Genomic DNA, 27486 nt, shown 5'->3' with positions numbered 1-27486 from the left:
GCTATCGAGCATCACCATAACCCTTTGTCCTTGAAGGGTCCCCCGTACACGAAATACTGTACACCTTCGGCTATCGGCTAGCACGATAATTCCTCCACCCTGTACAAATGCTGCAATTCTTTCCGTATGGTTCAAACTAATCATTTTGGTTGTCTTCAGAGGGTATTTCTTCTTGTTCATCCTTATCATCGAATACGATCTCAATGTAATAGATCTTTCCTTTTCCAAAGCATCTATGGCTAGGTTCTCAAGGTCCCTTGCAGTTGAAACATGGTTTCTTCCTTTAGAACTCCTGTCTAGTAGCTTCGTCCAACGACGGCTTCTTGGCTGGAGGTTTATTATCTTTGTCCCTTGAAAACACCGATGGCTTGGAATGTGAGTAACTTCGCGAGGATGATGCCGATGATGATGCCATACTCCATGCTTACTTAATGGCCTCCGACAGGGCAGCAAGATTGAACCCCTTTGCCCAACCTATCAGTAGTTCTATCAGTCTTTCCATGAAGAGCACTATCCGCCTTCTTTCAGAAATATCCATGACCAAAACAAAGAGTTTCTGAAATTCCACAATGTACTAGTTGACCAATCCAGTTACCCTCAGCTGTGCTAAATCTTTGAAATTGATTTCCAAATCTTTACCATAAAATCGATCTATCAATCTCTCAGTGAATTCCACATAAGTATTTATTTGATTATGCCCCAGTGTGATGGTGTCATGATGCCACCATTCGTGCGCTACTCCATCCAAGTGCAATGTTGCAAATTTAATTGCTTCTTTCGGCATGGGATTAAGCTGGAAGTAAGTATCGGCCTTCATTACCCATGCTTGAGTAAATATGGATCTGGATCTGTCAAATGGAGACAAACTTGCTTTACTCAACTTCCTCCTAAGATCATTGTTAAATTATTCTCTGTTTCCGCCTCCCGAATATCTCATTCTCAAACCTGCATAATCTTTGTAGGATATATCTTCTTCAAAATTCGCATTCTTCCAATCTTCTCTCAATTGTTCTTGCATTTCTTCAAAAGTCACTTGCTTCCCTCCGAGTGGTGTCTCTATTCGTGGGGGAAAAGACAACATGGAAGGTCGAGAGTGTGCTGCATGAGGGTTTGCTTTACCTGACACCATGTCTGCGCTGTGACCATTTTGTTCTCCGAAAATTTTATTGTCTGCCAACTTCTTGCGAGTCACTTCCATGAGTCACTAAGTATCATTCATTTGTGCCTGATTCCTCGCAAGTACTCTCAGTAGTGCCACAAGTTCGATAGCTATGGATTCTGGTTTGGTAGCCATTATATCAACAAAATGGGTTCTTCTCTTCCAACTATAAACTCTCTTTCACTATCCACAGGCTGGCAAGATCGAAGCTCTGATACCACTGTAGTGTTCCGTACTAGCAATGCAATGTCTAAAACACAATGAGCGAATTATTTGATATGAATGGTTGTCTATGTGTTCCTGAATGGGGCCCATACGATGGAGGAGGCTATGTTGGAAGTAGGTCATACGGTGGAGAGGGGAGAGATGTGCAAGGGAAGTACGGATGAGTCCATACAGTACAAGGTGGAGGTCGTACAACGACAGGATGTGGGATAAGGTACGGTGATGGTAGGATGGTGGTGAGAATGGCCATATGAGGGAGTGATGTTAGAGACGAAAATTGTACTGAGTGGTACAGAGGGGAAATGGTTTAGTCCTGTACCTTAAACTATTAACCCTGAATTCATCAGATAATGTCAAACAAGAATGGAGATTTGAACACAAAAAACCTTGAATTAATATATGTCAAAAGATGATGCTTTGATTTGCCAGATCCGAGCGAAGTGTTACAAGCGACAAAATAGGGTGAGGGTTAAGTCCCATTGAAACTGGATAAACCAAATAGAGAAGGTCTTTCACTTACAAAATGGCGAACAACAGAGAACTACAATAGGAATTCGCAGTACAGAGAAAATAATCCAAATTGCATACCTAATGGCTACCTACAAGCCATGTTTAAATACCCATCGGGGAAAATTTTCCATGGGTGTACAAAGATAACTGACGGCAACAGAAACTATAGAAACAAAACAAAAATGGGTCCGAGATATATTAAATCAATCGACCCATTAACAATAGTTTGATTAATAATCTATTTTATGATGGGGATATTACAACTGCGATCTCCCATATTCCTTCTCGCTATTAGGTATGGCAATATTAAATCTTAGTCTTTGTTTTGGCATGAAATATCGCTATAACATATAGCGATATCCCGCAACTCATCGTTGATTGCTATATATCCATTGCAAAAAATGCGATCAGCGATCACTTTTAACTTTATCGTCATAAATTACAATGATGCCTATTCAATAATATAACCATCCATCATTGTATCCTACAGTGATTGCCAAGCCTTATCGCTCATCACGAAAGCCATTTTACAATACTTCGATCAACGATGATCGCTATAAGACATAGCGATGACCTTCCTTTATCGCTAATCATTATATCCGAATCCTTGCCTTTTCGATGAGCGATAATCGCTATATGTCACAATGATAACCTCTTTCTCATCGCTGATTGCCAAGGCTAACTTCTTGTCTCCTCGATTAGCGATAATTGCTACGAGCTTCAGTGATCTCCAAGTTTGATTGCTAATTGCTATATCAGTTTTGTGCTCTCACCGCTCAATGATAGACTATGATTGTTGTAACATACAATGATATATGAAGACTTATCGCTCATCGACATATTAAAATTGTATCTCCTTCACTCGTCGATGATGTGCATTTCTATAGAGTATAGCGATAAATCATTTCTATCGCTTATCGCTATGTCAACAATGAACCTTCCTCGCACAATGATGAACCCGATCGCTATATGCTATAGCGACATAATAGTGGACTTCAAGTTGTCGAAACTGCAATTGCTGTAAGGTACTCCAATGTTTGATCCCTCATTGTTGTAGCTATAGCAATAATCTTAAAAATGATAATATCTTCATGAATTCTAACAGGAAAAAAACCTTGATTGATCAATGGATAGTTCCACATGATGAGTTAACCCTAGAAGTGCAATTTTGCAACAGGTTTCTTTGTTTTGGGTAATAAATAGCCAATTTCTATCAAAACACAAAGAGATGCAGTAAGTGATTCCTTATCTTGATCACAAAAACTATCTAGAACATGGAAAAGGTAAGTAATGAAAGCAAGCAAGAAGGTGAACAAATGTTTGTAGAATATTGGGTTCCACTGGTATGCACTTGCATTCCTGGGTAGAATTTTTCAACTTTCTTCCAAAATGGAACCAAAACAAGCAACACAAAATTTTCAAAAACTCAAACAAAAGAAAAACAAACCTCTTGCTTTGGACTCAAACTCGACAAACTTCAAAATCTTTCTTTACATTAATTTAGTTTCTACAGTTTCAAAGATTCTCTAGTATTGTAATGAGAAGATTTCAATTTATTTAAAGAAAAATTGCAAAATACATGGCATGCCTTTAAACAAATAGACAAAATGAGCCAAAACATGCAATATAATAGCAAAATAGGCAAGAATAAACAAGCAAAGTTGAAATCTTCTACTTAGTTTGAGCTCAAAGAGCCAAATGTGGAAGGTTGATAGGTTTGAATGAATGACATTTTCACTGCTTGCAAATGTGATCTTTCTTGGTCAATGCATGACATGTTTATACATGTAGACGCAAAAAACGTGATTCTTAAAACCTCTAAGTGTAAAATGATTTTGAGAAACTCATGTATGTGGGATTTTTTGGGCAAAAATGTGCCCTCTAGATGCATAAGTATGGGTCTTTTTTACATGAAAAGGTCAAAAATGTGGATTTCAAATGCATTAATATGCATTAAAACTCAAAAGTATGCCCTCTAGATCGAAACACATGGGCTAGAAATGCCATTTTCTGGACATTTTTAGCAAAAACCTGCCCTAAAATACATATATTTTGGTCATTTTTTTACTTGCAAATGCAAAAACGTCTTCCCTAAATGCTAAAACATTGATCCAAATGCAAAAATGTGGATAAAAACCCAATTTTCTGGGCATTTTTAGCAAAAATGTACCCTAAAAATGCATGTATTACAACCATTTTTGGCTTGGGAATGCAAAATCATGGTGTCCAATAATATATGCATGTGTTGAAAAGCCAAATTGCAGTCCATTGGAGCCTTTACATGTTTTAAAATAGATGCATTCTTGGGAAAGAAAGGAAATCGCATTCTACGTTTGCTCTTGCATGTTTTAAAATGCATACATATAACAAACAATGCAAATCACACTCTCCATCCTCCATTACATATTTTAAAACTATGCATCATGTAATATGCTTTGAGCAATTTTGGCCTTGGAAGGAAAAATTGTGGACTTAACTACATTTACATGTTTTAAAAAGTCAAATCGCACTCTAGGAAGGCGTTTACATGTAAACTTGTAAAAGACATGTAAGTTGAATTTGCACAACTTACAAGACTAATCAAGCACCTGTTTAATTGAATTTTGAGGAAATATCACTTGCTTGCGTCAAAAATAACATTTACATGATATAGTTTAATACATTATGTGCAAATATAATTCAAAAATCAATATTTAACTTAAATGTTTTGAAATAAAACATGAAGTAACTCAAATTTAATCAAACTATATAGTTAATAAAGTCACTTTTAAATGAAAAATTAAAATGCAACTCAACATGAAAATATAACATAAAGTGCTCTATAGTCACTTAAGTGATAACTTTAAGTGATAAAATAACTTGAGAACATAACAGAAAGAGAATTTATGTTATATTTTTAGAAAAGTGAATGTCAACATTAAAATATAACATGATATTTTAAATTATGCAATTAGATGTCGAGGGTCCACCTTTTGGGCACTTAAATGGTCATATCTTTTAACTGCCAAATTCGATTAAGCCCTAAGATATAACGAATCAAAGGGAAAACTAAAAGCAAGATGTTGAACAAAACAAAAAGACCAAAAGAAAAGAAACACACACTCAAAAATGCGAAAAATGAACTTTGAAGGCTTCAAAAATCATCAATAGGCTTAATAAAATGAAAAAAGAAAAGACTTGACAAAAGCCTTTAGTAAAAGGATTTATTATACCAATTGGGTTTGATTGATTTATCAATGTGGGCTAACTAAATAATCAACTAATCTAAGAGAAATGCAAAACTAAGTTGAAAAAGTTTTGTAATATTACTACATTTTGTGGTGACAAAATGCAAGACAACAAAGTATCCTCCATAAGCTTAATTATGAAAACATTTTGGAATCCAAACTTGTTGAAATTTATCTATGCAACGCAAAAAAGTTCCATCTATTCAATGCTTGTAAAGCCAATTCTCCTATAGAATAAAATCAGCAGCCTTTAACTTGAGAAACCTTCGCTATTTGTATGAAAAATACGGAGGGAATTCACCATAAGTCAGCTAATGAGCCATATTGGAATACCACTCATCCGTAGTACTAACAAATAGAACAGTAGGAAGAGAAAGGGAATTCTCATTCTCTACTTGTAAAGGTACATTTTCAGTTGTGAGCTGACAAAATCCCTTACCACTAACCAAATTGGTAGATTTTATCTCCATATTGTGTTCCTGGATCTTAGCATCCAGTTTCCTCTTTTCGTACAAAATTGTCATTTTGTAAAAATAGTCTTTATATTAGTGTCTGGATGATGCAGAAGCATCTTGGGTGTAAGAGCAATCTTGTATCACCCAAAAATGTTTTTATTTTCAACGTTTTCTATTTTAATAAGGACTGGTAGATGGGAGGGATTACTATTTCTAGGAACTTGCTATGTTCAATAAGTTTGTCATACAAGCTTAGAATGTTCTAATTTTCTACATGAAAGTTCATTTTAGAATTATAAGCCTACCATAAAAATCTCACTACTTCAGCTTAAGTATCAGATAAGTTATTGCAGATTTTTGGTTGAAAATTTTGGAGAAAAATCTTTGAGCTCAGTTGACGCCTTGGAGGCCCCGAATGAGGTCCGAAAGCTTGATGGAAAGGCACTAGCACCATTCCGAGCCTGTAGATCACGATCTGGCGTTTCTGAAAAGTTGTTATAATGGTCAATCAAAGCAATGGTTCGACAGTTATGGCCTTCCGAAGTTGGGCTACCCGAAATTTCCAAAATAAATGTCAAAGATGTTAGGGTCTGTTGGCCATAGGTATTAAGTTTCAATATCTAGAACCTTCCCAAGCGGCATAAAATTGCCTATTTAAGAAAGGCTCGAACATTGTCTAGGACAGCTATGGGTGGTAGTTCACAGCTTACTCTTGCAGATTACTGTAATGAAGGTGTCCATGTGGATTAGCATATTGTGCTTGTGAATTTTTTAATTCCACATTTGCGGCAATAATAAGAAGTCCATATTTTGTTCTCACATTTTTTGTTGTTCCTTTGTTTCTATTATGTGTTTATGGTATTATGGGGAGCACCCTTCATTGCTGGAACAAGAACTATGACATGCGAGTTCAAGATGTAAAACCAGAAATGCTTCACTGCTTTGACCACAATGTATATCTAACTATATTTCAACTTATGAGTCTTCAAATGGCAAATCGTGAATGAAATGAGTGATTCAATGCCTTCATCATTCTTCTATGTTTGGATAGCACAAATGGTAAGCTCAGAAGCATAACTATACATAATAAAGGTCTTTGAATAATCAGGGAAAACTAGCACTGGTGCATGTGCTATCACATTTTTATCTCTGCAAATGTTGTCCTCCCTTCTTCAGTCGGCATTTTTTTCCTTTCATCATATCGATGATATGACAATTCTTTTCAACAAAATCAAGAACAAATCTTTGTAATAAATTCATCTTTCTTAAGAAGTAAACTGCTTCTTGTCTTGATGGCAAAGATAAGCTTTGAATTACCTACAGCCTGTCTGGATCAATTTCGATACCCTCTTTGGACACAATGTGTCCTAACAACTTCCTTTCCATCATACAAAAAACTGATTTGTTGGTATTTAATGACATGCCATGTCATCTACATCACTCCAAGACTTGTCAGAGATGATAGAAATGATCCTAACACGTTTTGGAGAAAATAGTCAAATCATCCAAATACACAATGATGCTTTCATTGAAGAGTCCTTTGAAAGAAAGATCCATTACACACTGAAGTGTTGCTCCGACATTGATAAGACCGAAAGGCATTCGATGGTATGCAAATGTGTCCCATGGGGTAGTAGATGCGGTCTTATATTGATCATCTTCTCAAACCTGATAGTGATTGTAGCCCGAAAAGCCATCAAGCATAGATAGCATCTCTAAACCAATGACACTTTGTAGACCTTGATCCATAGTTGGCGGTGGGTAGTTATCCTTGAAAGATAACTGATTTAAATTGTGAAAATCCACACATGGATTTCTCCATTCTTCTTTCAAACAAAAACTACATTAGCTACCTATGATGAATGATGGATAGGAAAAATAATACCCACCTCTAGCATCTTTTGAATTTCAAAAAGGATGGTTCCCAAAATCTTTGGATTATATTGCATCTGTTTTTTGACGAAAAGGAACTATGCCAAACTTTAGAGGAATGTCACGTTAGACTTCCCTGGGACAGAAAGACTTCAGATTTTCATAGGACTAAGCCAATACATCCTTGTATTCAGAAAGAAATGTTATAAATCTCTCCTCTTCATCAATGCACTAGTTACAAATGTGAATCAGCTTAGGATCTCCTTCAGTCCCAATATTGTATTTTTCATATTGTCTCTAATAACTTGTCCTAATCTTATATTGTTCTTTGACATATCTATCATGTTTGCCAAATAGTTTTTTATAAAGAGATGAGACCTTTGAGGATCTTATTTCCTTTTAGTTGCATAACTTCCTAACCAGTGTCGGGATCTTCATCAGAGATAACATCATTTGCAAATTTTTGCTTCCTTCAAAGTATAGCTCATCAAAATTTTCCTTGGATTCAAGGAAATTTATGATTTGTGTATCATCATTGAACACTTCCCAATTTTCGCAATTCTCTAGGACACTTGGTTGGAAAACCAATTTTCTCATATATCCAATGTTACCCCAGTACTATGGTACGTTGGTACGGAAAGACATCGAAACAAGTTTCCAAGATGGGGGGGAAATGGGCCTCATTTTCGAGACGGCCAGGGGACGATGGCAAGGGGAGGTCAAGGCAGGGAGGAGTGTTGTATAGTATACATATAGAACTTCAATGCTTGTTATAAAATGATTTTTCAGTAGAACATACCAAATTAAAATAATTGAACATAGCTAAATTGCAACATGAACTAGAACCATTGAACATTCAACACAGTAACATATTACATACCCAATAGTAAAATTCAAAAAAAAAAGTCAAATAGAAATCCAAGTCCCCATGCTAGTGGCAGCATGGTTGCAGAATGGCGGAGGTGGGGGTACTTGGGTACGTGAGTACCTGGTGCGGGGACATCTTGGGGACGAGTACTCCAAGGTTTAAGAGGGGGTTGTGAATCCCTGTGTAACATTGCATATATCCCATCTTCAAAGTCCTTATTGTTAACTCCATAAATTACACCTTGTTATAAGCATCTAAACACTTAGAATTTCTGGAGGACATGGGATCAATCAAAGGTGTGGTTATCCTATATTTTGACTATAACTTTGGATCCTAGGTCGGTTCCTATTAAATATAATAAGCAGAATCACCTAACTAATAAAAACCAATGAAACTTGGTAGGAAAAGGGATAAAAGTGTAATGAAACTTTGGAAAACCAAGAGTAAAGTGATAGGCCAAAATATTATGAAGGAACTGATATTTAAACAACACAATAAGAGAACCTTAAATAGCTTGTATAACACAACTTCGATTGAAATTTTCTGCATAAAAATGTTTCATATGAAGCCTTGAATGAATCTAAACTGAAGGGATGACAATCAATATATCTTTAATAATCTACACAACCTATGACCTATACAACTAATTCACGAACTCTAATAGGTGCATAAATGAGACATAAACTTTAAGGTTTTCAAGAAAAATCAGAAAATAAACATCAATCACAATGATGCAAATAGAAAAGAGTAGCCAAAATAGGCCAAAATCTATTTGTATTTGCTCTCAAAGGCTTCTAAAACATCAAATCCACTAAAATAGTGACAGAAAAAGTACAATACAAAAAAAATAACCAAAGGCTCTTTATCCCTAATTGAAAAATGAAGTACAAATGATAGATTATATCCAAGTAGCCCTCAACTGCCCTCAACTGCTCAATAATTGCTCCTCCAAACGTGGAAACACCCTAGGTCGAATGGAAACTAGAACCCTTGAAAATAGGTCTTCAAAATGCTTCAAACAATGTTTGTAAACCATCAAACTGCTCTTCCACAAAACAACCATGATGACAAGTCAAAAGGTTCCAAGAGACTCTCCAAAAATGACTCAAAACTCTCTTAAAGACACCTAAATGATTTCAACTTCAATTGAAGGTCTTAGGGAAATCTATTACACATGGCACCAGTTTGAAATCAATACTCCTATAAGGAGACTTAATCAACATGGAGACTTTTACTTGTTTCCAACATGACTCCACTAGGCTTCTTTCTAGATCATGACTCGACCACCTTTAAGTCTCTTACCTTTTCAAAAATCTATCAATAATGCATCTCCTATATTTTAGAATTAACTAATTGATTTATAAAGCATCAATTAAGTTAAACAATAATTACAATTTGAAATTGAACACATTACTAACAATAATAACTAGAAAATTAAAATTTACATTGATTAAATCTAACACAAAATACTTAGTTGATTCATGATGAAGTTACTAGATGTAAATAAACCTAACCTTTTACACCGACCCTTGAAAATTTTGAAAGGCTAAACCAATTCAAACCCAAAAATAATAAGATAAGTTTTCAACTTGAAGCGTGAGGATTGGATAGGAGATGCGCTAAATGGCAATTTTCTCTTCATGCGTTCAGAATATGAACCCTAAAACCAAACAAGTCTTCTTTAATTGCATCATTCGCACATTCTGGAAAACGTTGAAGGGAAGAAAATAATGAAGATTAGGGTTATGTGCTCCTCTTACAACCGCCACTCCATGCCTTTTTGACCATTGTAAAGCTTTCTATTCCTATCAACGTTAGAGTTTTACAGAGGAATTTATGGGATTTGAAACACTCTAAGTGTTCATTTATGTTCTGGGCACCAACTTTGCAGGGATTCGTTGCCTTTCTTACTTATTTAACTCGCCATTTATAAGAATTCCTTGCAGGTATTTGATATTTGGCAAGGAAGTGATTATTAGTCGTGTCTAATCAAAGCATTTCTTCTTTTATTTCGATTATTATGCTAACCCTGCTTGCCATTGTGGTCATTTTACAACTCAAGCCCTCATTTTTCTTTTATCATTATTCTTTGTTTACAAGGAGTCTTCTTTGCTATACGCACGTATGCCACCATATCAATATAAGTTGCATTTTCTAAGAATTTTTTTTTTTTTTAAATCTTTATGAAGGCACCTTAGCGCCTTCTCCAGTTTGTAATAGCATTTCTAAATATTTGAGTTTGCATTCTAGTGTGATTACTTGTGAACCTGCGCTTTATGTTTTATATTCTATCTCACCAAACACTTGCAACTAAAAATTTCTCTCGTCTGGGTATTTGAGGTATATGCAAATGGTCATGAACGAAATTTATTTGCCGAAATTTGCCTCCATTGGCGTTGTATATATCAATCTTCCATTTGTTGTTGGAGGTCTACCTTATTGTTTTTAGGATGCAGGAGCATCCAGTGGTGTAACGAGAATCCTGTATCACCCAAAACTATGCTTAGTGTTAGTTTCTGTTTAATGTGTTTGTATTTCTGGATACCCATTTGGGCCAAACAAATATGCCAACTCTCATATTTTCACTATTGGTTTTCAAGGTTAGTGTTTTTGAACACCTCGGGATGTGCTAGTGCAAAATATAAGTTATTTTGTAATGGAGCCATAGTTATGATGAGTTAGAGGGTGTAAGTTGGAGGGATGATTGTAACTGTAATTTAAAGCATTCCAGAAAAAGACACAGGCCAAAGGCTTTACGGTTTGAAAGTTATTGCAGTCTTAAATTATCTAGCGACCCCCTAAGAACGATTCAAAGTCAAATTTGTCGCACTAAACAGCCTCATACGGGCGCGAAAAATGGGGTATGAGCAAGGCTGTTCCATAAGGCTAAAGAGCTTTTCAAAACTGTAAACAATTCGTCAATCGGAGTCTCCAATCAAAAGTTATACCTGTCAGAAGTTGGAATACCATTTCTGGATTCTTCAAATTTTGCACTGACTTCTGCCATGTCTTATAGAACCTTCTACTCTTGCAATGGATGCCAAATGGCATATTCTAAAATGTATTCCTAACCCTAAACCTAATTTGGGTTCCTTACGGTCATTTCTTGCATTGCAAACGCAATTTTTTGGGAGTTTGGCAGCAGGTACTTGTTTTCCTCTTGACCTATCAGTCCAAAAAGAAAGGTCGTGTTGCTGACATAACTTATTTCTCCACTCTTGATATTTTATTTTTTATGGATTATGAATTACATTTTATGACGAAAGCATAAAAAAAAAGGCAATGTATAAAACAGATACAACATGTTTTCTGAAAATGTAAGTTCATTTATCAAAAGTCCATAGTGTTTCACACATGCCGTGAAACTAACCAATAAGAAAAAATACATCAGAATCAGACTTTTACATGTAAATGCAAGTACAAAGATGAAATAATGAAAAAGTAAAGGGTTCATAGGTGCCAGCCATTTCTTGGAATGACTGGCTTGTCACTGGTTGCCCACACGCTTGCTTCTTCTTTTGTCCCGTCTTTACATGCTCCCATTCTAGACCTTACAGATGCAAAAAATGAGTTAGATCAAAATGATCTAAGCCATGACCGACAAGCTCAACCTTTGCCCCGCACATGCATTTACATCTAAAAATCATAGAAAAATCTTGATCTATTTTTTCTAACATGTTTGTTTCCTGTGCAGCATCCAAACTCTTAACAAGTACGCAGATATAACCGTAGGCTCCCACAAGGGTTATTGAGCCCAGCATGCTTATAAGAGATTAGAACATCAAAACTGATTGAAAGAACAATACAGAATATCAAAAGGGCAGATTTACATCAGTCTGAAACCTTACAGTTGACTGCAATCTTTCAGAATCAACTTGGAATGAAAATATGCTCATGGTAACAAACAGAAAATAAGACATCCAAAGTTCATGAGCAACAAATGAAGTAAAGAGGAGAAAAGTGATAAGTTTGTGTCAAGAATACAGATCATCTAAATGATATCAAGATGCCTCAATAAAATCACTAAGCATTTGTGGTTACACCAAAAGTTCGAAGACAAATGTTGAAAGTTACCCAAATTCACCATTTTACACTCTCTACACTATGACTTTCCCAACACTATGGCACTCCCTGCGTTCAAGTCATTTAATTCCAATGTTGAAAAACAACACAAATCAAATACTCAAATGAAATATTAAAACGTGGATTAACTACAAGACATAGGATTTCACAACAATATTTCTACCAACTCTTTATTAAGCTATGCGTCTAATCATTTACACAGCATTGAGAAATCATGAACTCTTCAATTCAATAAAATCTGCTCTTCAAAATCCAAATAGGATTTCTAACAGCGTAGACCGTATTCTTAAAAAGGCACAGAAAGCTCTGATGTGGGTGATCGTGCACTGAAAACCCTATGTTTATTGATTATTTGAGATTGAAATGGGTCTTTTTGTTAAAAGAATTGTCATTTTGCAAACCCTAAAAGCCCGTCCCAAATACTGATCTATTGCTGTCAAAATATTATGGCGAGTGGCAGGAAAATCACATACATGGTGGGGCAGCCATAAAGGACGGCGCTAAATATCTGAGCACTAGTTTGCTAAATATCTGACCACCATTTTGCTCTGGTAAATAAATTGTTGGAGTAGTCCCTTAACAATCTTTACTATCTTTTTAAGTTTCAGGCATGAAAGTGCTCTGATCAACGTGTTCTAATATACTATTACTAAAATGTGAAGGAGTGAGGCCAATATACTCCTTTTTCTCCTTCTCAAGAGATACAAACAAAGAGACTGTGTTCTACAGAATCACTTCTCTTTAAAGGCTTGGGTGGATTCTTTCTAAAGGACCTCATTTCTACATGATTTGAAGATAGCCTGGGGATATTTTCTATTCTCATTTTGTTTCTACCTCATTCCTCGAAAGTTTAAGTTCTCCCTCATAATATTAACTAAATATAAGTGTGAGAAATATAGATTAAAATCAACTCACAACTTAACCCTAAACCTTAAAAAAAAATTTATCCTCGGCACATGAAGGTGCCGAGTGCCAGTTTTACTCGGCACTTGATGGTGCCAAGTGGCAGGTTGGTCGGCACTTAAGAAAAGTGCTCGGCACAGGAAGGTGCCGAGTGCCAGAAATTACTCGGCAGTTGCTCAGCACATGACAGTGTCGAGTGACAGGAAACAGGTGCCAAGTGAACTTGGCACAAAGAGGAGAGCTCGACAAGGGAAGGTGCCGAGTGAGCTCGGCTTGTACTGTGGAGAAACAAGGACCAAGCCGAGCGACCAGGATATCATGTGAAACTTTTCACGATTAAAATCAGAGACTCAGAACTAAAAATATTCAACAAAGATCTTCTCAAATGCAATGTACAGAGGAAGAACAATAGATTCGAGTATACCTGCTTGCTTAGTATTTAACTTTGATTTAAAACAATACAAGATCTGGGAGCATTCGGCTTCAACCAGAAAATCCTAAATTTACCCTAAAACTTCAAACGACTTCAATACTTCAAACTTTAAACTTGCAGCTCTAATGGCTGCATACAAAAATGCCTGGAGCAATCACTGCTTCACAAGTTGAATCCAATGAACAATAAACTTACAGAATGATCAGAGAGAAGATGTGCAACTACAGGCACGAAATAAACAAACTTCTTTCTCTGCACTCTGACAACTGGATCTGCTGATCTTCTTCCACTGCTCTTCTCTGCAACTTCTAATCTATTTTTTTGTCTCTCTGGTCGAATGAATACAGAACATTCCCTTTTGTCTTCTGACCAAAAAAGTTGTCCCTCTCATTTTAAAACTCACCTACCCGTATTAATTTTTTCTGTCTGTTTTGCAATCCGTCAGAGGTGGTAGGTGGGCATTTGGCTCCAGGGGCAAACGGCCAAGAGCATTAAATATTCCAACACTCCCCCTTTGTCCCGAGCCAAACAAACAAGAATCACAGTTGATCCACATCAATTACACCAAGACTCTCTCTTAGGTGTACAAAAGTTCCAATGCCTAATGGCTTTGTAAAGATGTTTGCTAGCTGCTGCTCAGACCTGCAAAAAACCATCTTGATATCCCCATTCTCCACCAACTCTCTGATGAAGTGATATTTGATTTCTATATGCTTGCTTCTCCCATGAAAGACTGGATTCTTGGACAATGCAATAGATGAGATGTTGTCACAATAAATTGTAGTTCCATCCTCTTGCCTTTCATTCAAATCTGTCAAGATCCTCCTTAGCCAAATTGCTTGACATGCTGTTGCATTTGCTGCAATGTATTCAGCCTCTACTGTAGATTGAGCAATAATAGGTTGCTTCTTGGATGCCCATGAAATTGCACCCGATCCCATATGAAATATGTATCCGGAAGTGCTCTTCTTATCATCTAAACTTCCAACCTAATCACTATCAGTATAACCTACCAACTTGAAATCATCATTTGCAGTATACAAAATTCCAAATCCCTTGGTACCTTTCACATACCTTAGGATCCTCTTTCCCACTTGCCAATGGGAATCCTTTGGTATTTCCATAAATCTAGAAATCAAACTTACTACATGCATTAGGTCTGGTTGAGTTGCAGTCAAATATATTAGACTTCCAACCATACTCTTGTATAGTGTTGGATCCACTCTCTTGCTAGAGTCTTCCTTGCTCAACTTTAGACCTACTGTTGTTGGTGTGGGGGCTGCCTTACTATTCTGCATTTTAAATCTCTCCAAGATCTGCCTTGCATACTTTTCTTGAGAGATGAAAATGCCATCATGCATTTGTTTTACTTCTATGCCTAGAAAGTATTTCAAGAGACCTAGGTCCGTCATTTCAAATTCACTTTTCATGGCCTCTTTGAACTCACCAATTAGAGTCTTATCATTACTAGTAAAAATCAAATCATCTACATACAAGACAACGATCAATACATTACCATCTGCTGCCTTGATGTAAAGAGTGGGCTCGCCATTGCTTTTGCTAAAGCCATTGCTCATCAAATATGAGTCAATCCTACTATACCATGCCCTTGGAGCTTACTTGAGCCCATAGAGAGCTCTCTTCAATCACTATACTTTGTTCTCTTCACCTGCAACTTCATAACCAAGTGGCTGCTCCACATACACTTCTTCTTTCAATACACCATTTAGGAAGGCAGACTTCACATCCATTTGAAATACCTTCCACTTGTGTTGAGCTGCAATTGCTATGACAGTATGCACGGTTTCCATTCTTGCAACCGGGGCATAGGTCTCATCATAATCTCTTCCATACTGTTGTTTGTAGCCTTTGACTACCAGCCTTGCCTTATGCCTATCAATCTTGCCTTCAACATTGCATTTGGTCTTATAGACCCATTTCACTCCAGTCACTTACTTCTTGGGAGGCAATTCAGTTAGCTCCCATGTCTCATTATTTTCTATAGCATCTATTTCCTCATCAATGGCCTTACACCATTTCTTCTCCTTAATAGCTTCTTCAAAATATATTGGATCACTATGAGAAAATAATGCAAAATTAACACTCTCATCATAATCTTCATACCTTTCATCTTGGTATATCTCCCTAAGACTCTTGGTCTTTCTTGGTAACGGGGAGGAGAGTGTGGGATTAGAATCTTCGTTGCTGCTGCATTGCCGACTTGGTCGGTCTTCACTGGTTGACACTCGATCATACCTAGAGGAGCTCGGCACTGTCTAAATCTACTTGCCTTTTCTTCTATTTGCTCCTTCTTCTTCTTGTTCATCAGCATCTTCTTCACTCATAATTGGCACTTTACTTGAAGTGCTCGGTGACTCATCAGTTGAACCATACCAAGACTGATTTTCAAGAAATTCCACATCTCTTGAAAGCATCATCTTATTGTTCAATGGGTCATACAATCTGTATGCCTTTGATTCTGGGTTGTACCCTGTGAAAATACATTTCACACCTTTATCATCAAATTTTTGCCTTTGCTCTTTAGGCACATGTGCATATGCAACACATCCAAACACCCTTAGGTGTTCAACTGTCCATCTTATTCGTGACCAAGCTTCCATTGGAATTCTGTCACAGACTGCCTTTGTAGGACACCTATTAATTAGGTAAACTGTTGTTGCCACAGCCTCTCCCCAAAATTCAGTTGGGAGACCTTTCTCTTTCATCATGCTCCTTGCCATTTCAACAATGGTCCTATTCTTTCTTTCAGCCACTCCATTTTGCTGTGGTGTATAGCTGGCTGTGAGCTCTTTCTTAATACCATGTTTCCTACAAAAGTTTACAAAAGAATTGGAGGTATACTCCCCTCCTCTATCTAATCTAAAGACCTTGATATAGTGTCCACATTCTCTTTCAACCTGGGCTTTAAATTCTACAAATTTATCAAATTCTTCAGATTTATTTTTTAAGAAATACACCCATGTCCTACGACTAAAATCATCAATAAATGTCATAAAATAAGTACTCTCCCCAATGGAAGTAACTTGCATAGGACAGACTAGGTCAATATGCACTAATTCTAATGGATATCTAGCCCTCCTAGAATTTTCAGAATTAAAGGGAAGCTTATGTTGCTTACCCAAAATACAAACCTCACACTTGTCACATGAATTTCCTATACGTGGCAAACCTTCTACCATTCTTTTATTTGACAATAAATTTAAACCAGCATAGCCAAGATGACCATACCTGAGGTGCCATAGCCGTGAGGGGTCTTCAATCACACTCCTTAGAGCTGATTGTGTGGGAGGTGCAGCACTAACTTGAGATGAGAAACATGTCTCAATCTTCAAGGGAAACATTTTGTTCTTTGTCATTTGAACTGTTGCAAGTAGGTTCTTGCTCCCATCCTTTTCTTGAATGACACACATGTCATTTTCCATCAGCACTTTGTATCCATTTTGAATGAGCTGACCAATGCTCATCAAATTGTGCTTCATACCAGGGGTGAAATACACATTTTGTATTTCCCTTTTCTCACCTTTCTTGGTGCGGACTATAATAGATCCTTTTCCCACAACTGGTAGGGTTCCATTATTACCCATCTTAATTTCTGATTTGAAACTCTTGTCAATGAATGAAAACAAGGTTTCATTACCACTCATGTGGTTGCTACATCCACTGTTGAGGTACCAAACCTGAGGGCTTTCTTCTTCACCAACATTACACAAGATGAAGGCAGTGCTTTTACTTCTCATATTCACATCAACCACATTTGCTTGTCCTGACTGATCTTTCTGCTTCTTCCAGCATTCATTTGCATAATGCCCATATTTATGATAGTAGTAGCATTCTACATTACTCTTATTTGAGTTGTAGTTTTTCTTACCTCCTCTTGAAGTATTTTGTGAGCTACTTGCTCCATCTACTCTTCTTGAGCTTTCTACTGCTGCATTTCTTTGTCCTCCATAACCTCGGCCTCTGCCTCTGGAGTTTTTGCCTGAGCCATTTCTTCCTCTCCCCCTTCCTCTTGGATTTGACTGAGCCTTGAATGCTTGGTCTTGGGTAGAAGAAGATGTGGATCTATTGATCCTATACTCATGGGTTTGAAGAGAACCCATCAACTCATCCATTGTCAAAGTAGTGAGGTATTTTGCCTCTTCTATGGTCATGACCAAATGGTCATATTTATGAGGTAAACTCCTCAATATCTTTTCCACTATCCTCTACTCTTGATAATCTTCTCCATTTGACTTCAGCTGATTAATTACATTGGAGGTCCTTGAACTGAAGTCTGCAACTGATTCATTCTCCTTCATTTGAAGGTTCTCAAACTCCCTCCTGATGTTCTGCAGCTTTACAGTACGGACTTTATCAGCCCCCTTGAAGTTCATCTCAAGGATAACCCATGCTTCTTTTGCATAATTTGCTGCTGCAATCTTTGAAAAAATTGTCTCTGTCATTGCTGCTTCAATCAAACTTAATGCCTTAGCATCTTTCCTCCTTGACTCTTTCAAATGAGTCTTCTATGCATTTGTTAGGGCAGCATACTGAGTTGGATCAGTCACATCATTGAATCCATTTACCACAAACTTCCACAAATTATTTGCAACCATTATGGTCTTCATCTTCTTTGCAAATGTATCATAATTCTGTCCATTAAATGATGGTGGTTGCTGCCATATCTTTCCTGCATCTCCTGCCATGTCAAAAATCCCAAGAAAAATACATGCCCTAACTCACTTTGGATGTGGGGCCTCAAAGCTCTGATACCATGTGAGAAATATAGATTAAAATCAACTCACAACTTAACCCTAAACCTAAAAAAAAAAATTATCCGGCACTTAAAAGTTGCTCGGCACATGAAGGTGCCGAGTGCCAGTTTTACTCAGCACTTGATGGTGCCGAGTGGCAGGTTGCTCGGCACTTAAGAAAAGTGCTCGGCACAGGAAGGTGCCGAGTGCCAAAAATTACTCGGCACATGAAGGTGCTGAGTGACAGGCAACAGGTGCCGAGTGAAGTCGGCACAAAGAGGAGAGCTCGGCAAGGGAAGGTGCCGAGTGAGCTCGACTTGCACTGTGGAGAAACAGGGAACAAGCCGAGCGACCAGGATATCACGTGAAACTTTTCACGATTAAAACCAGAGACTCAGAACTAAAAATATTCAACAAAGATCTTCTCAAATGCAATGTAGAGAGGAAGAACAATAGATTCAAGTATGCCTGCTTACTTAGTATTTAACTTTGATTTAAAAAAATACAAGATCTGGGAGCATTCGGCTTCAACCAGAAAACCCTAAATTTACCCTAAAACTTCAAACGACTTCAATACTTCAAACTTTAAACATGCAGCTCTAATGGCTGCATACAAAAATGCCTGGAGCAATCACTACTTCACAGGTCGAATCCAATGAACAATAAACTTACAGAATGATCAGAGAGAAGACGTGCAACTGCACGCACGAAATAAACAAACTTCTTTCTCTGCACTCTGACGATTGGATCTGCTGATCTTCTTCCACTGCTCTTCTCTGCAACTTCTAATCTATTTTTTTGTCTCTCTGATCGAATGAATACAGAACATTCCCTTTTGTCTTCTGACCAAAAAAGTTTTCCCTCTCATTTTCAAACTCACCTACCCGTATTAATTTTTTCTGTCTGTTCTGCAATTCGTCAGAGGTGGTAGGTGGGCGTTTGGCTCCAGGGGCAAACGGCCAAGAGCATTAAATATTCCAACAATAAGATACTAGAAGTTTTAGCTGGAAATAGGGTGCAGAAATTAAGAATTCGGTCAAAATTAACATTTTATGATATTAAAATTTTAGAAGTCATTTTGATCTATTTGTTTCTATGTCCATTAATTTGGATGTTTTCTTTTGCAGAAACTATTAAAGACCTCTATAAAAGAGGCACAATCTAAAGATTTTATGATAAGACAATGAAATGAATTCATAATTTCTACCTGTACCTTTATAATGTATTCTTTATTCAATTATTGTTTTTGATCCGTTCCATTCATTCCTATCAGATTGGTATAGAGCTGTGATTCCAGGATAGCTGGTTGTGGAGAAGTTTGTCTGGAAAATGCTACTGTGAAAAACTAGCAGAAGTCTAATTTGAAGAAAATAAAAATGATTGCTCGAGTCGGAAGAAAGAGAGAGCATTATTTTGGAGCTCCTATTGTGGAGGATTTCTATTGTTTACTGAATGAGACTGCTGTTGTGAAGAAGGCAACGAAGTGTTTGCAGAGCATATTGAAGTCTATGGAAAGACATCACAGTTAGCAGATTGCTACCATCAGAGGAGTGTCACCAAAAATGAATCTTGACAAGCACAAAATTCGATGCCAATTATTGGTGTTGACAAAGAGCTTTCAGATTTGTGTATATAATAATAATCCCAATTTTAGAAATAGAAGATTGTAGCTTAAGAGGCCAACTCCTTAATCTTTCCAAAGTTTATTATTGTGAAGCCTACTCTGACATGCTAATTGAGAGAAAAAGAATGATTGAACGAATATAAGAACCAAAATCTTCTCTCGAAGAACATAGGTAACCAGGTTAATCAGAAGCAAAGTAACAAGAATCGGAATCGGATCGAAATCGGCAAGGCCGAATCAAATCGTGAATCGGCCATGAATCGGATTCGAATCGGCCATGAATCGAAAAATTTAAAAAACCCTTGAAATTTAGTGAGTAACTTATTTCATAAACCCTTTATCGCTGATTCGATTCACCGATTCACAAAAAATCGTTTGGCTTGAATCGAATCGCCGAATCGCATGAATCGCATGAATCGCCGTGATTCTTGGAACTATGATCAGAAGGCTTACTCTCTAGATGGTCATGCCGATCAAAAGCCAGTCAATACAAAAAAGTGCTGATGATGCTACCCTGAATGCTGTCCAGCTTCCTGAAGTCAATGTGCAACATTAATGATCTTTTGATCTGTTATTTTGTAGGGTATGTGGACAGGTTGGGTGATACAACCTTATTTTGACACTGATTCTGTTTTGTCTAGTTTCAAATTATTTTAATATAAACTAAAAGAAAAACTATAGTAAATATCTTGAAAAGCTAAAATATGATGGACTGTTTCAAGTAGATTAATAATACAAGTCTAAGCCCTCCTTTGCCATTTAAAAAAGACACCCAACATGGAGAACCATGCATAAGTTGACATCGAACAACTAATGAAAAGCACAAATCTTCGCCCAGCTGATTTATCTCTTCATAGTCTTTTTGTCCCATCTAATCTATAGTCACATTTAATAGCTACGAAAGGCATTAGTCATATAATTGAGGGTAATTCCATCGCATTTCTACCAGTATCAAGGCTATAATTCCACAAAACCTAGTTCTTGAATGTTTTCCCATGAGAAGGCTCATGGTATTTTCTCTATAAAGTTTCATTAATTTCAGCTGATTTCCAAACTCTGTAGAATAAAGGGATTCAAAACAGATGATATTCACTAAATTAACCATTCTTCCACCTTGACTAACAACTCAACTTCTTATCCCTTTAAAGATCAGATTTGACAAAATTTGGGAGCAACTAATCTTGACCATAATAACCTACCCAATATCCTCACATATAATGTACCCTATCTCCGGAACTATATTAATTGATATTGAAGAAAACTTCATTTCTTCAATATTCTGAATAGATTGTTTGCATCCAATTCTTGAGATCCCTGTTATAACTTTATTGCCACTTCTGAGAGCTAGTCTACCATTTGGTTTGCCTCTATATAAAAATGTCTAAGTTTGTAGGATTGTAATCTTGGAAGGAGTTTCCAGACTTCCCCTAAGATGTTCTTCGTTTGCCACCATATAACCTTTTTGGTGATTATCCTTATTGTTGTGACTATCTATGAATCTTACTTAATATGCATATTTTTAACTGCCATTCCAATTGCTAATTTAGGTCCATCTAGTAATGTCATGGCCTCTACCTTGTCTATTAGAGTCATCTTGCATCCTGAAATGAAAGCTTTGAAAATTTTCCATTTTTAATCTTATAAAACATAAAACACTAGCTTCTCAAAAAATAACCGGGTTGTTTTTGGATGCCCCGTTGAAATTCAATTTTATGAATTTCTAACATCATCCTTCCCTTCCCATTTTTTCTTGGTGTCTAATATACAATTTTAAATTCTTTTCCACCAAAACTCCCTTGAATGTTATACTAACTTGGTGCCAAAATCAGTTGTCGATGATGATATTATTGCTAATAATGATAATGAGCAGCCGGCTAATGGATCTATTTCAAGATCATGAAGCCCACCAAGTAGCCCTTCACCAATTTCAAGAGGAAGTCCATCCTCAACTCCTCCAAGAAAGGTAACAAGATTGAGTGATATCCATGACAGGTGCCAAAATCAAGCACAAGAAGAAGATCCAATAGGTGAGACAGTAAATTTTGCATTACTTGCTAAAGCTGATTTTAAGCCATCATGTTTTGAAGATGCATGTGCTAATGGGTTTTGGATGCAAGCAATGAACAAAGAGATGGATTTCATTCATAGGAATGAGACATGGGAGCTTGTAGAGCTTCCACATGCGAAGAAGAAGATTGACACAAAATGGGTCTATAAAACCAAGTATAATAGTGATGGGAGTGTTCAAAGATACAAGGCAAGATTGGTTGCTAAAGGTTTCACTCAAAGGTATGGTATTGATTATGAAGAAATTATTGCACCAGTAGCAAGACAAAAAATTATTAGAATGCTAATCTCTCTTGCAACTCAAAAGAAATAGAGTATTCATCACATGGATGTGAAAAGTGCCTTCTTTAATGGGTACTTAGAAGAAGAGGTATATGTGGGACAACCACAAAGTTTTGAGATTCAAGGTAAAGAAGATCATGTCTACAAGTTGAAGAAGGTTTTGTATGGCCTTAAGCAAGCACCACGTGTATGGTATGCAAGGATTGATGGATATTTTAGCAAAATGACTTCCAAAGAAATAAGAGTGAACCTACCCTTTACTACAAACAAAAAGGTAATGATATTCTCATTGTGAGTTTGTATGTTGATGATATATAATATATGGGTAATAGTTCAAAGATGAAAGATTTAGGTCTCATGAAGCATTTTCTTGACATGGAGGTTTATCAAGTAAAAATGAAATTTTTATTTGTCAAGAAAAGTATGCAAAGGATATGTTATAGAAATTTGATATGGTTGATTTCAAGCCTCTTTCCACTCCAATTGCTCATGGAGTTGTATTTTGTAAAGATGATGGTGTTGAAATTGTTGATGAAACATCATATAGAAGCATAGTTGGAAGTTTGATGTTTTTAACATACAAGGCCCTGAAATTTCTTATTCAATTTCATTGGTTTTAAGGTATATGAAAAATCCTTCAGAAGAACAAATGAAGGCAGCCAAGAGAATTTTGAGGGTTCCAGTTTAATCTCATGAAGTTCAAAGAAGCAAAGCATGGTTGCTCTCTCTTCTACAAAAGTGGAATATGTTGCGGTCACTTCAGCTAGCACATAAGCTTTATGGCTCAGAAAGCTTCTTGAAGAAATTGGAGAGATACAGGTTCAGCCTACTATGATCTTTTGTGACAATATAAGTGTCATTAGATTGGCCAAGAATCTGGTTCATCAAAGCAAACCAGACACTTTGATTTGAAACAATATTTCATCAGAGATTTGGTTCAAAATAACGCAGTTAAAATGAAGTATGTAAGCACAAAACAGAAAATAGCAGACATCTTCACAAAAGCGATTACAAAGGATCAGTTTTTTGCACTCAAAGATCAGATTGTGAGTCCTCTGAGCATCAAGAGGGAGTATGAAGATTGATGCCAAGATCTACTGCAGGCTCACTGTTTTAACTTCCTTCTCCACCGATGATTGTTTCAGCTTGCAGCAGTTGTCATTCAGTTTTATTATGATCATTGTTATGCACCGTAGTTTACGAAATAAATCATGCAACCTTGCATATGTTATGCTACGCATGAATTAGTTTAGATTGTGTTTTGTTTTAGTTATCTCAGGAATTAGATTTGAAGTCTACGGTGATTGTAGACATCTATATAAACAAGTATTATGAAATTTTTTATAAGTGAGATATATAAAAGAATCGCAACTGCAAGAAAATTCTGTTTGTTTTAAGAAAAACAGAGCTCTTATTTTTTATCTATGTATATTTTTTTTTGGGGTATTGGATTTTTTTTTGGTGCTGCTGTTTGAATTGAACAGTATTCTACAGTGTTGGCTATGATTAATTGATGCAAACCCTATCGCGAAGGGCGATACTAACCGTCCCTTGCTCAAATAATAATGTCAGAGAAAAATTACAATCATCCAAATTACCAGCACACAAAAGAATACATATATATCGACAAAAGCAACAAATTGTAATTCATATTCATTCATATTCACCAGGAATGTGAAAATGCATATTCATCTCAGTGGTATTTTAATGTCTGTACCCTGTTTGTTCTATAGATATTCATATCAAGATTGAAAGCTTCATATTTTCATACAGTTTGGAAGTGAATTTGAATGTCTAACTTCTCAATAAAACCTCATATCACTTGAGATATCCTTAGAAATGGTCTATACATTTATCAAATGACAATAACTCAAATAAAGAAGATCACTAGAGATATCCCTTTCTACACATGAATCAATAAAAATGAACATACTGTGATTCTTGGCCGAGAAATAAGAGATGAAATTGCCTTCTGTTGCATTTACCGTAGGAAGATATCTCAAATTTGACGGAACCAATTTGTCTACTTTGCCCATGTTTGGAACTTCCTTTCACCTCTAAAACATTTTCCCAACATGGAGATAAATCATGCGTCAGAAGCTTAAATACCTTAATGCTCCAAACAGATCTTTCGTCGGATTGTTTTGCCACCGCCAGATGAAATGGAAAGTTTACTACAGACACAGCATACGCTCGACACCCATTTTCATCTTCTAGGGTTTCCACTCCTTGTGGTAAGGGCAACACCTTTTTCAACAAGCAATAGTAGAACAAATGACTGTTCATTCTCTGTAGTAAAAATGGCCTGAGAACTGCCCATGTGTGTACCAGTTTATACCATTTTTTGTTAACTCTGCTTAAACTGAAAACAGATTGAAGCGGAAGAAGGGGACATATGCGCGTCTCAAGTATGTGTTGTGGTATCAATTCCCACTTCTTTTCGTCATCTCCGTTTTGTTTCAGTTTTTTTTCCATTTCCACAACCCAATTTTCTGTGGGTGAATCGGAGAAGATCGCCCAGAACTTAAAAATTAGTGTTTGTGTTTTTTCAGAGAGCTTTGCGTTTGTCGATCTCGCATTGATCTGGTTGAGCTCTATTACTTCACGCTTAAATTGTGATTTAGCCGACGTGATTTTAGTTTAGTCCCGTTCAAGTGAGGTGGCATGTTATCTATTTAATATTTTAATATATTCATTTAAAAGATGTTTTATTATTAATATTAAAAAAATTCAATCAAAGTTATATATGTAAGATACAATAAATTTATTTAAACCTTGTTTCCTACACATATGTATTTAAAGTATATTTCTTTATTAATATTAAAATAAAATTTATAGGAAACCAAGTCAACTTCGTTAATGGAGGAACCAAGCCAAAACTGAGTCACTCGGTCTAAGAGTAAATGGAGCTAGTTTGTTTAAGGAATAACTTATGCTAATTCAGTAAAAGAAAAAAATGGATAACATGAAATGTTAGCTGTCAACTTTTAACGTTTAACCCAAAACAAAGAATCTAGCTAGGTTGAATAGGGAAAAAATGGCCAACAAGAACATAATACATGTTGTATGGGAATATATGAACAACATAAGTATAGTATAGGAAATTAGTTCAAGAATGTCATTTCCATAGATTGGATGGATTTAAGGGTGGGCTACCAAATCTTGTTTTAGTTGAAGTATGAAATGAGATTAGAGCATTTGCAATACTGGATATCAATGACTCATTTGCTGGTGGAAATTTTGGTTTTTGCAAGTGATTGACCAAGAATTTCAGGGTACAGTTTTATTCTTGTGCAACCAAATTCCATAACTTGTTGATCAAAATGATTTATAATCTACTTATTTCAAAAAATGATTTATAATATACTTGTTTTGCAAACTCTTGTAGAAGATTTTGAAAGAATAGATCACAAATAGTAGCTAGAATTGAAGGGAGTGAAGAGAATAGATAGAGGGCTATAGACTAGGGCATGAATATGTATTTTTTGTTAAATATACATTGTGCATTTACATTTTTACATGGTGTGTGGCTTAGGGTCATAGTATATACTAAATGAATATATGAATGCCATGGAATGGGCATGTTGTATAGATGGGCCAAGGGGTTGGATTTGTGCTGTAATTTATTGTTGTCAAGAAGTCATCCCGAAAAAAGTTGGTGCCATAAATAGTTCTGCTCAAATGCCACAAGGGTTACAGTGTTCTTAGGGTATACTTAGTGGTGTTATTGGATAGATTTTTTGTAGTTTCAAGAGGTATGCATAATATTTCTATACAGATTTTCTTTCAAATCTAGATAAGTATAGGTCATTACAATATTTAAGGAGTAGATTATAAATTAATAGTATTGAGAAGAAAACTAACAGTTATAGATTTAAGAGCTACTAGAGATTTTTGGCATCAAAATACTTAATCAAGAAGAAAGTACATTACAACACCCATTAATACAGGTTCCTTGTACTACATTACACATTATTTGGAAATGATAGGAGAATTTAGAGAAGGAAATTTTTTAGAAAAATATGGTGGGTTTTCTCATCTAAATTGTGCTTTGGAGATGGAATGGTTCTCTATGGACTTTGCAAAGCTATGAAATATTCATTGCACAAGTAGAAAGGTTGCAAATAGTGAAGAAATGTGTCCTCAAGAAATATTTTAGAAAAATATGATGGATTTTCTCATCTAGGCAGTGCTTTGGAGATGGAAGGATTCTCTATTGACTTTGCAGAGCTGTGAAATATTCATTCCATAATTAGAAAGGTTGCAAATACTAAAAAGATGTGTAGATTCTATTGTAATAAAGGCTCGTACTGATCATGATCTTGTTGTATGGCCTAGCAAAGATCATGATAGGCTCTAAGTCCAAGAGGAAGCATATTATAATATCCTTTGATTTAGTACTAAAATAGCGAATGGAAAGCTCAAGTGTAATATTTACCAAAAAAAAATACTATTTAGAGAAAAGAGATCTTTAGAAACCTCAAAAGCATCCTTATCCAGTTTAACTTCAAAACTTATAGATGGGACAATGTTGATGCTCCACCCTTGAGAATTGTTTATTTTTCTCTATTATTCCTTGCAAAGTGTGTAGATAATGGTGAGTATCTATCCATCTATCTATATATTTCAAATTTTAATTTCACCAATTGAAAGTACCATGTTTTCTTCAAATCTCAATTCTACAACATTGATACTTACAATGACAATGGCTCACACACATATCATATGCCTGTTGAGGGGCCATTATTAAGTCTTAAAAGAATCATTATCTAGTTTAGCTTTTAGCTTTAAAACTCAAAGATGGGACATTGTTGGTTTCTTGAAGTTCTTTTAAGATTCCATGTAAAAGTGTGTTAATTAATTACAAGGATAATAGATAACTTCTTAAACCAGTTCCATGATTTGTTCTTCTAAACTAGGGAACAATATCCACAAGTGCCAAGTCACAAGTTAGACTTCTATTCCATAAATTATACTATTCTTTATACCAAATTTTATGCAAGGCCTAGGCCACTTCATTTTGT

At 36.1% G+C, this 27486-nt stretch overlaps 1 protein-coding gene across 1 annotated transcript; it reads right to left on the bottom strand.

The window, feature by feature from the left end:
- Positions 1 to 11621: 11621 nt before the first annotated feature.
- Positions 11622 to 25101, bottom strand: LOC149536420 (uncharacterized). Its single transcript, XM_089805105.1, has 2 exons — positions 24572 to 25101; positions 11622 to 11866 (listed from the first exon to the last, which is right to left on the bottom strand). The coding sequence occupies exons 1-2, from the start codon at positions 24935 to 24937 to the stop codon at positions 11861 to 11863; spliced, it is 372 nt and encodes a 123-aa protein (XP_089661231.1). The 5' UTR covers positions 24938 to 25101; the 3' UTR covers positions 11622 to 11860.
- Between the last annotated feature and the right edge of the window lie 2385 nt (positions 25102 to 27486).

The sequence above is a fragment of the Cupressus sempervirens genome, chromosome 10 (assembly GCF_028749045.1).
Source record: "Cupressus sempervirens isolate cs-2001-9-10 chromosome 10, ASM2874904v1, whole genome shotgun sequence".
NCBI classification, from domain to species: Eukaryota; Viridiplantae; Streptophyta; class Pinopsida; order Cupressales; family Cupressaceae; genus Cupressus; species Cupressus sempervirens.
This window is presented reverse-complemented; position numbering and strand designations above follow the sequence as displayed.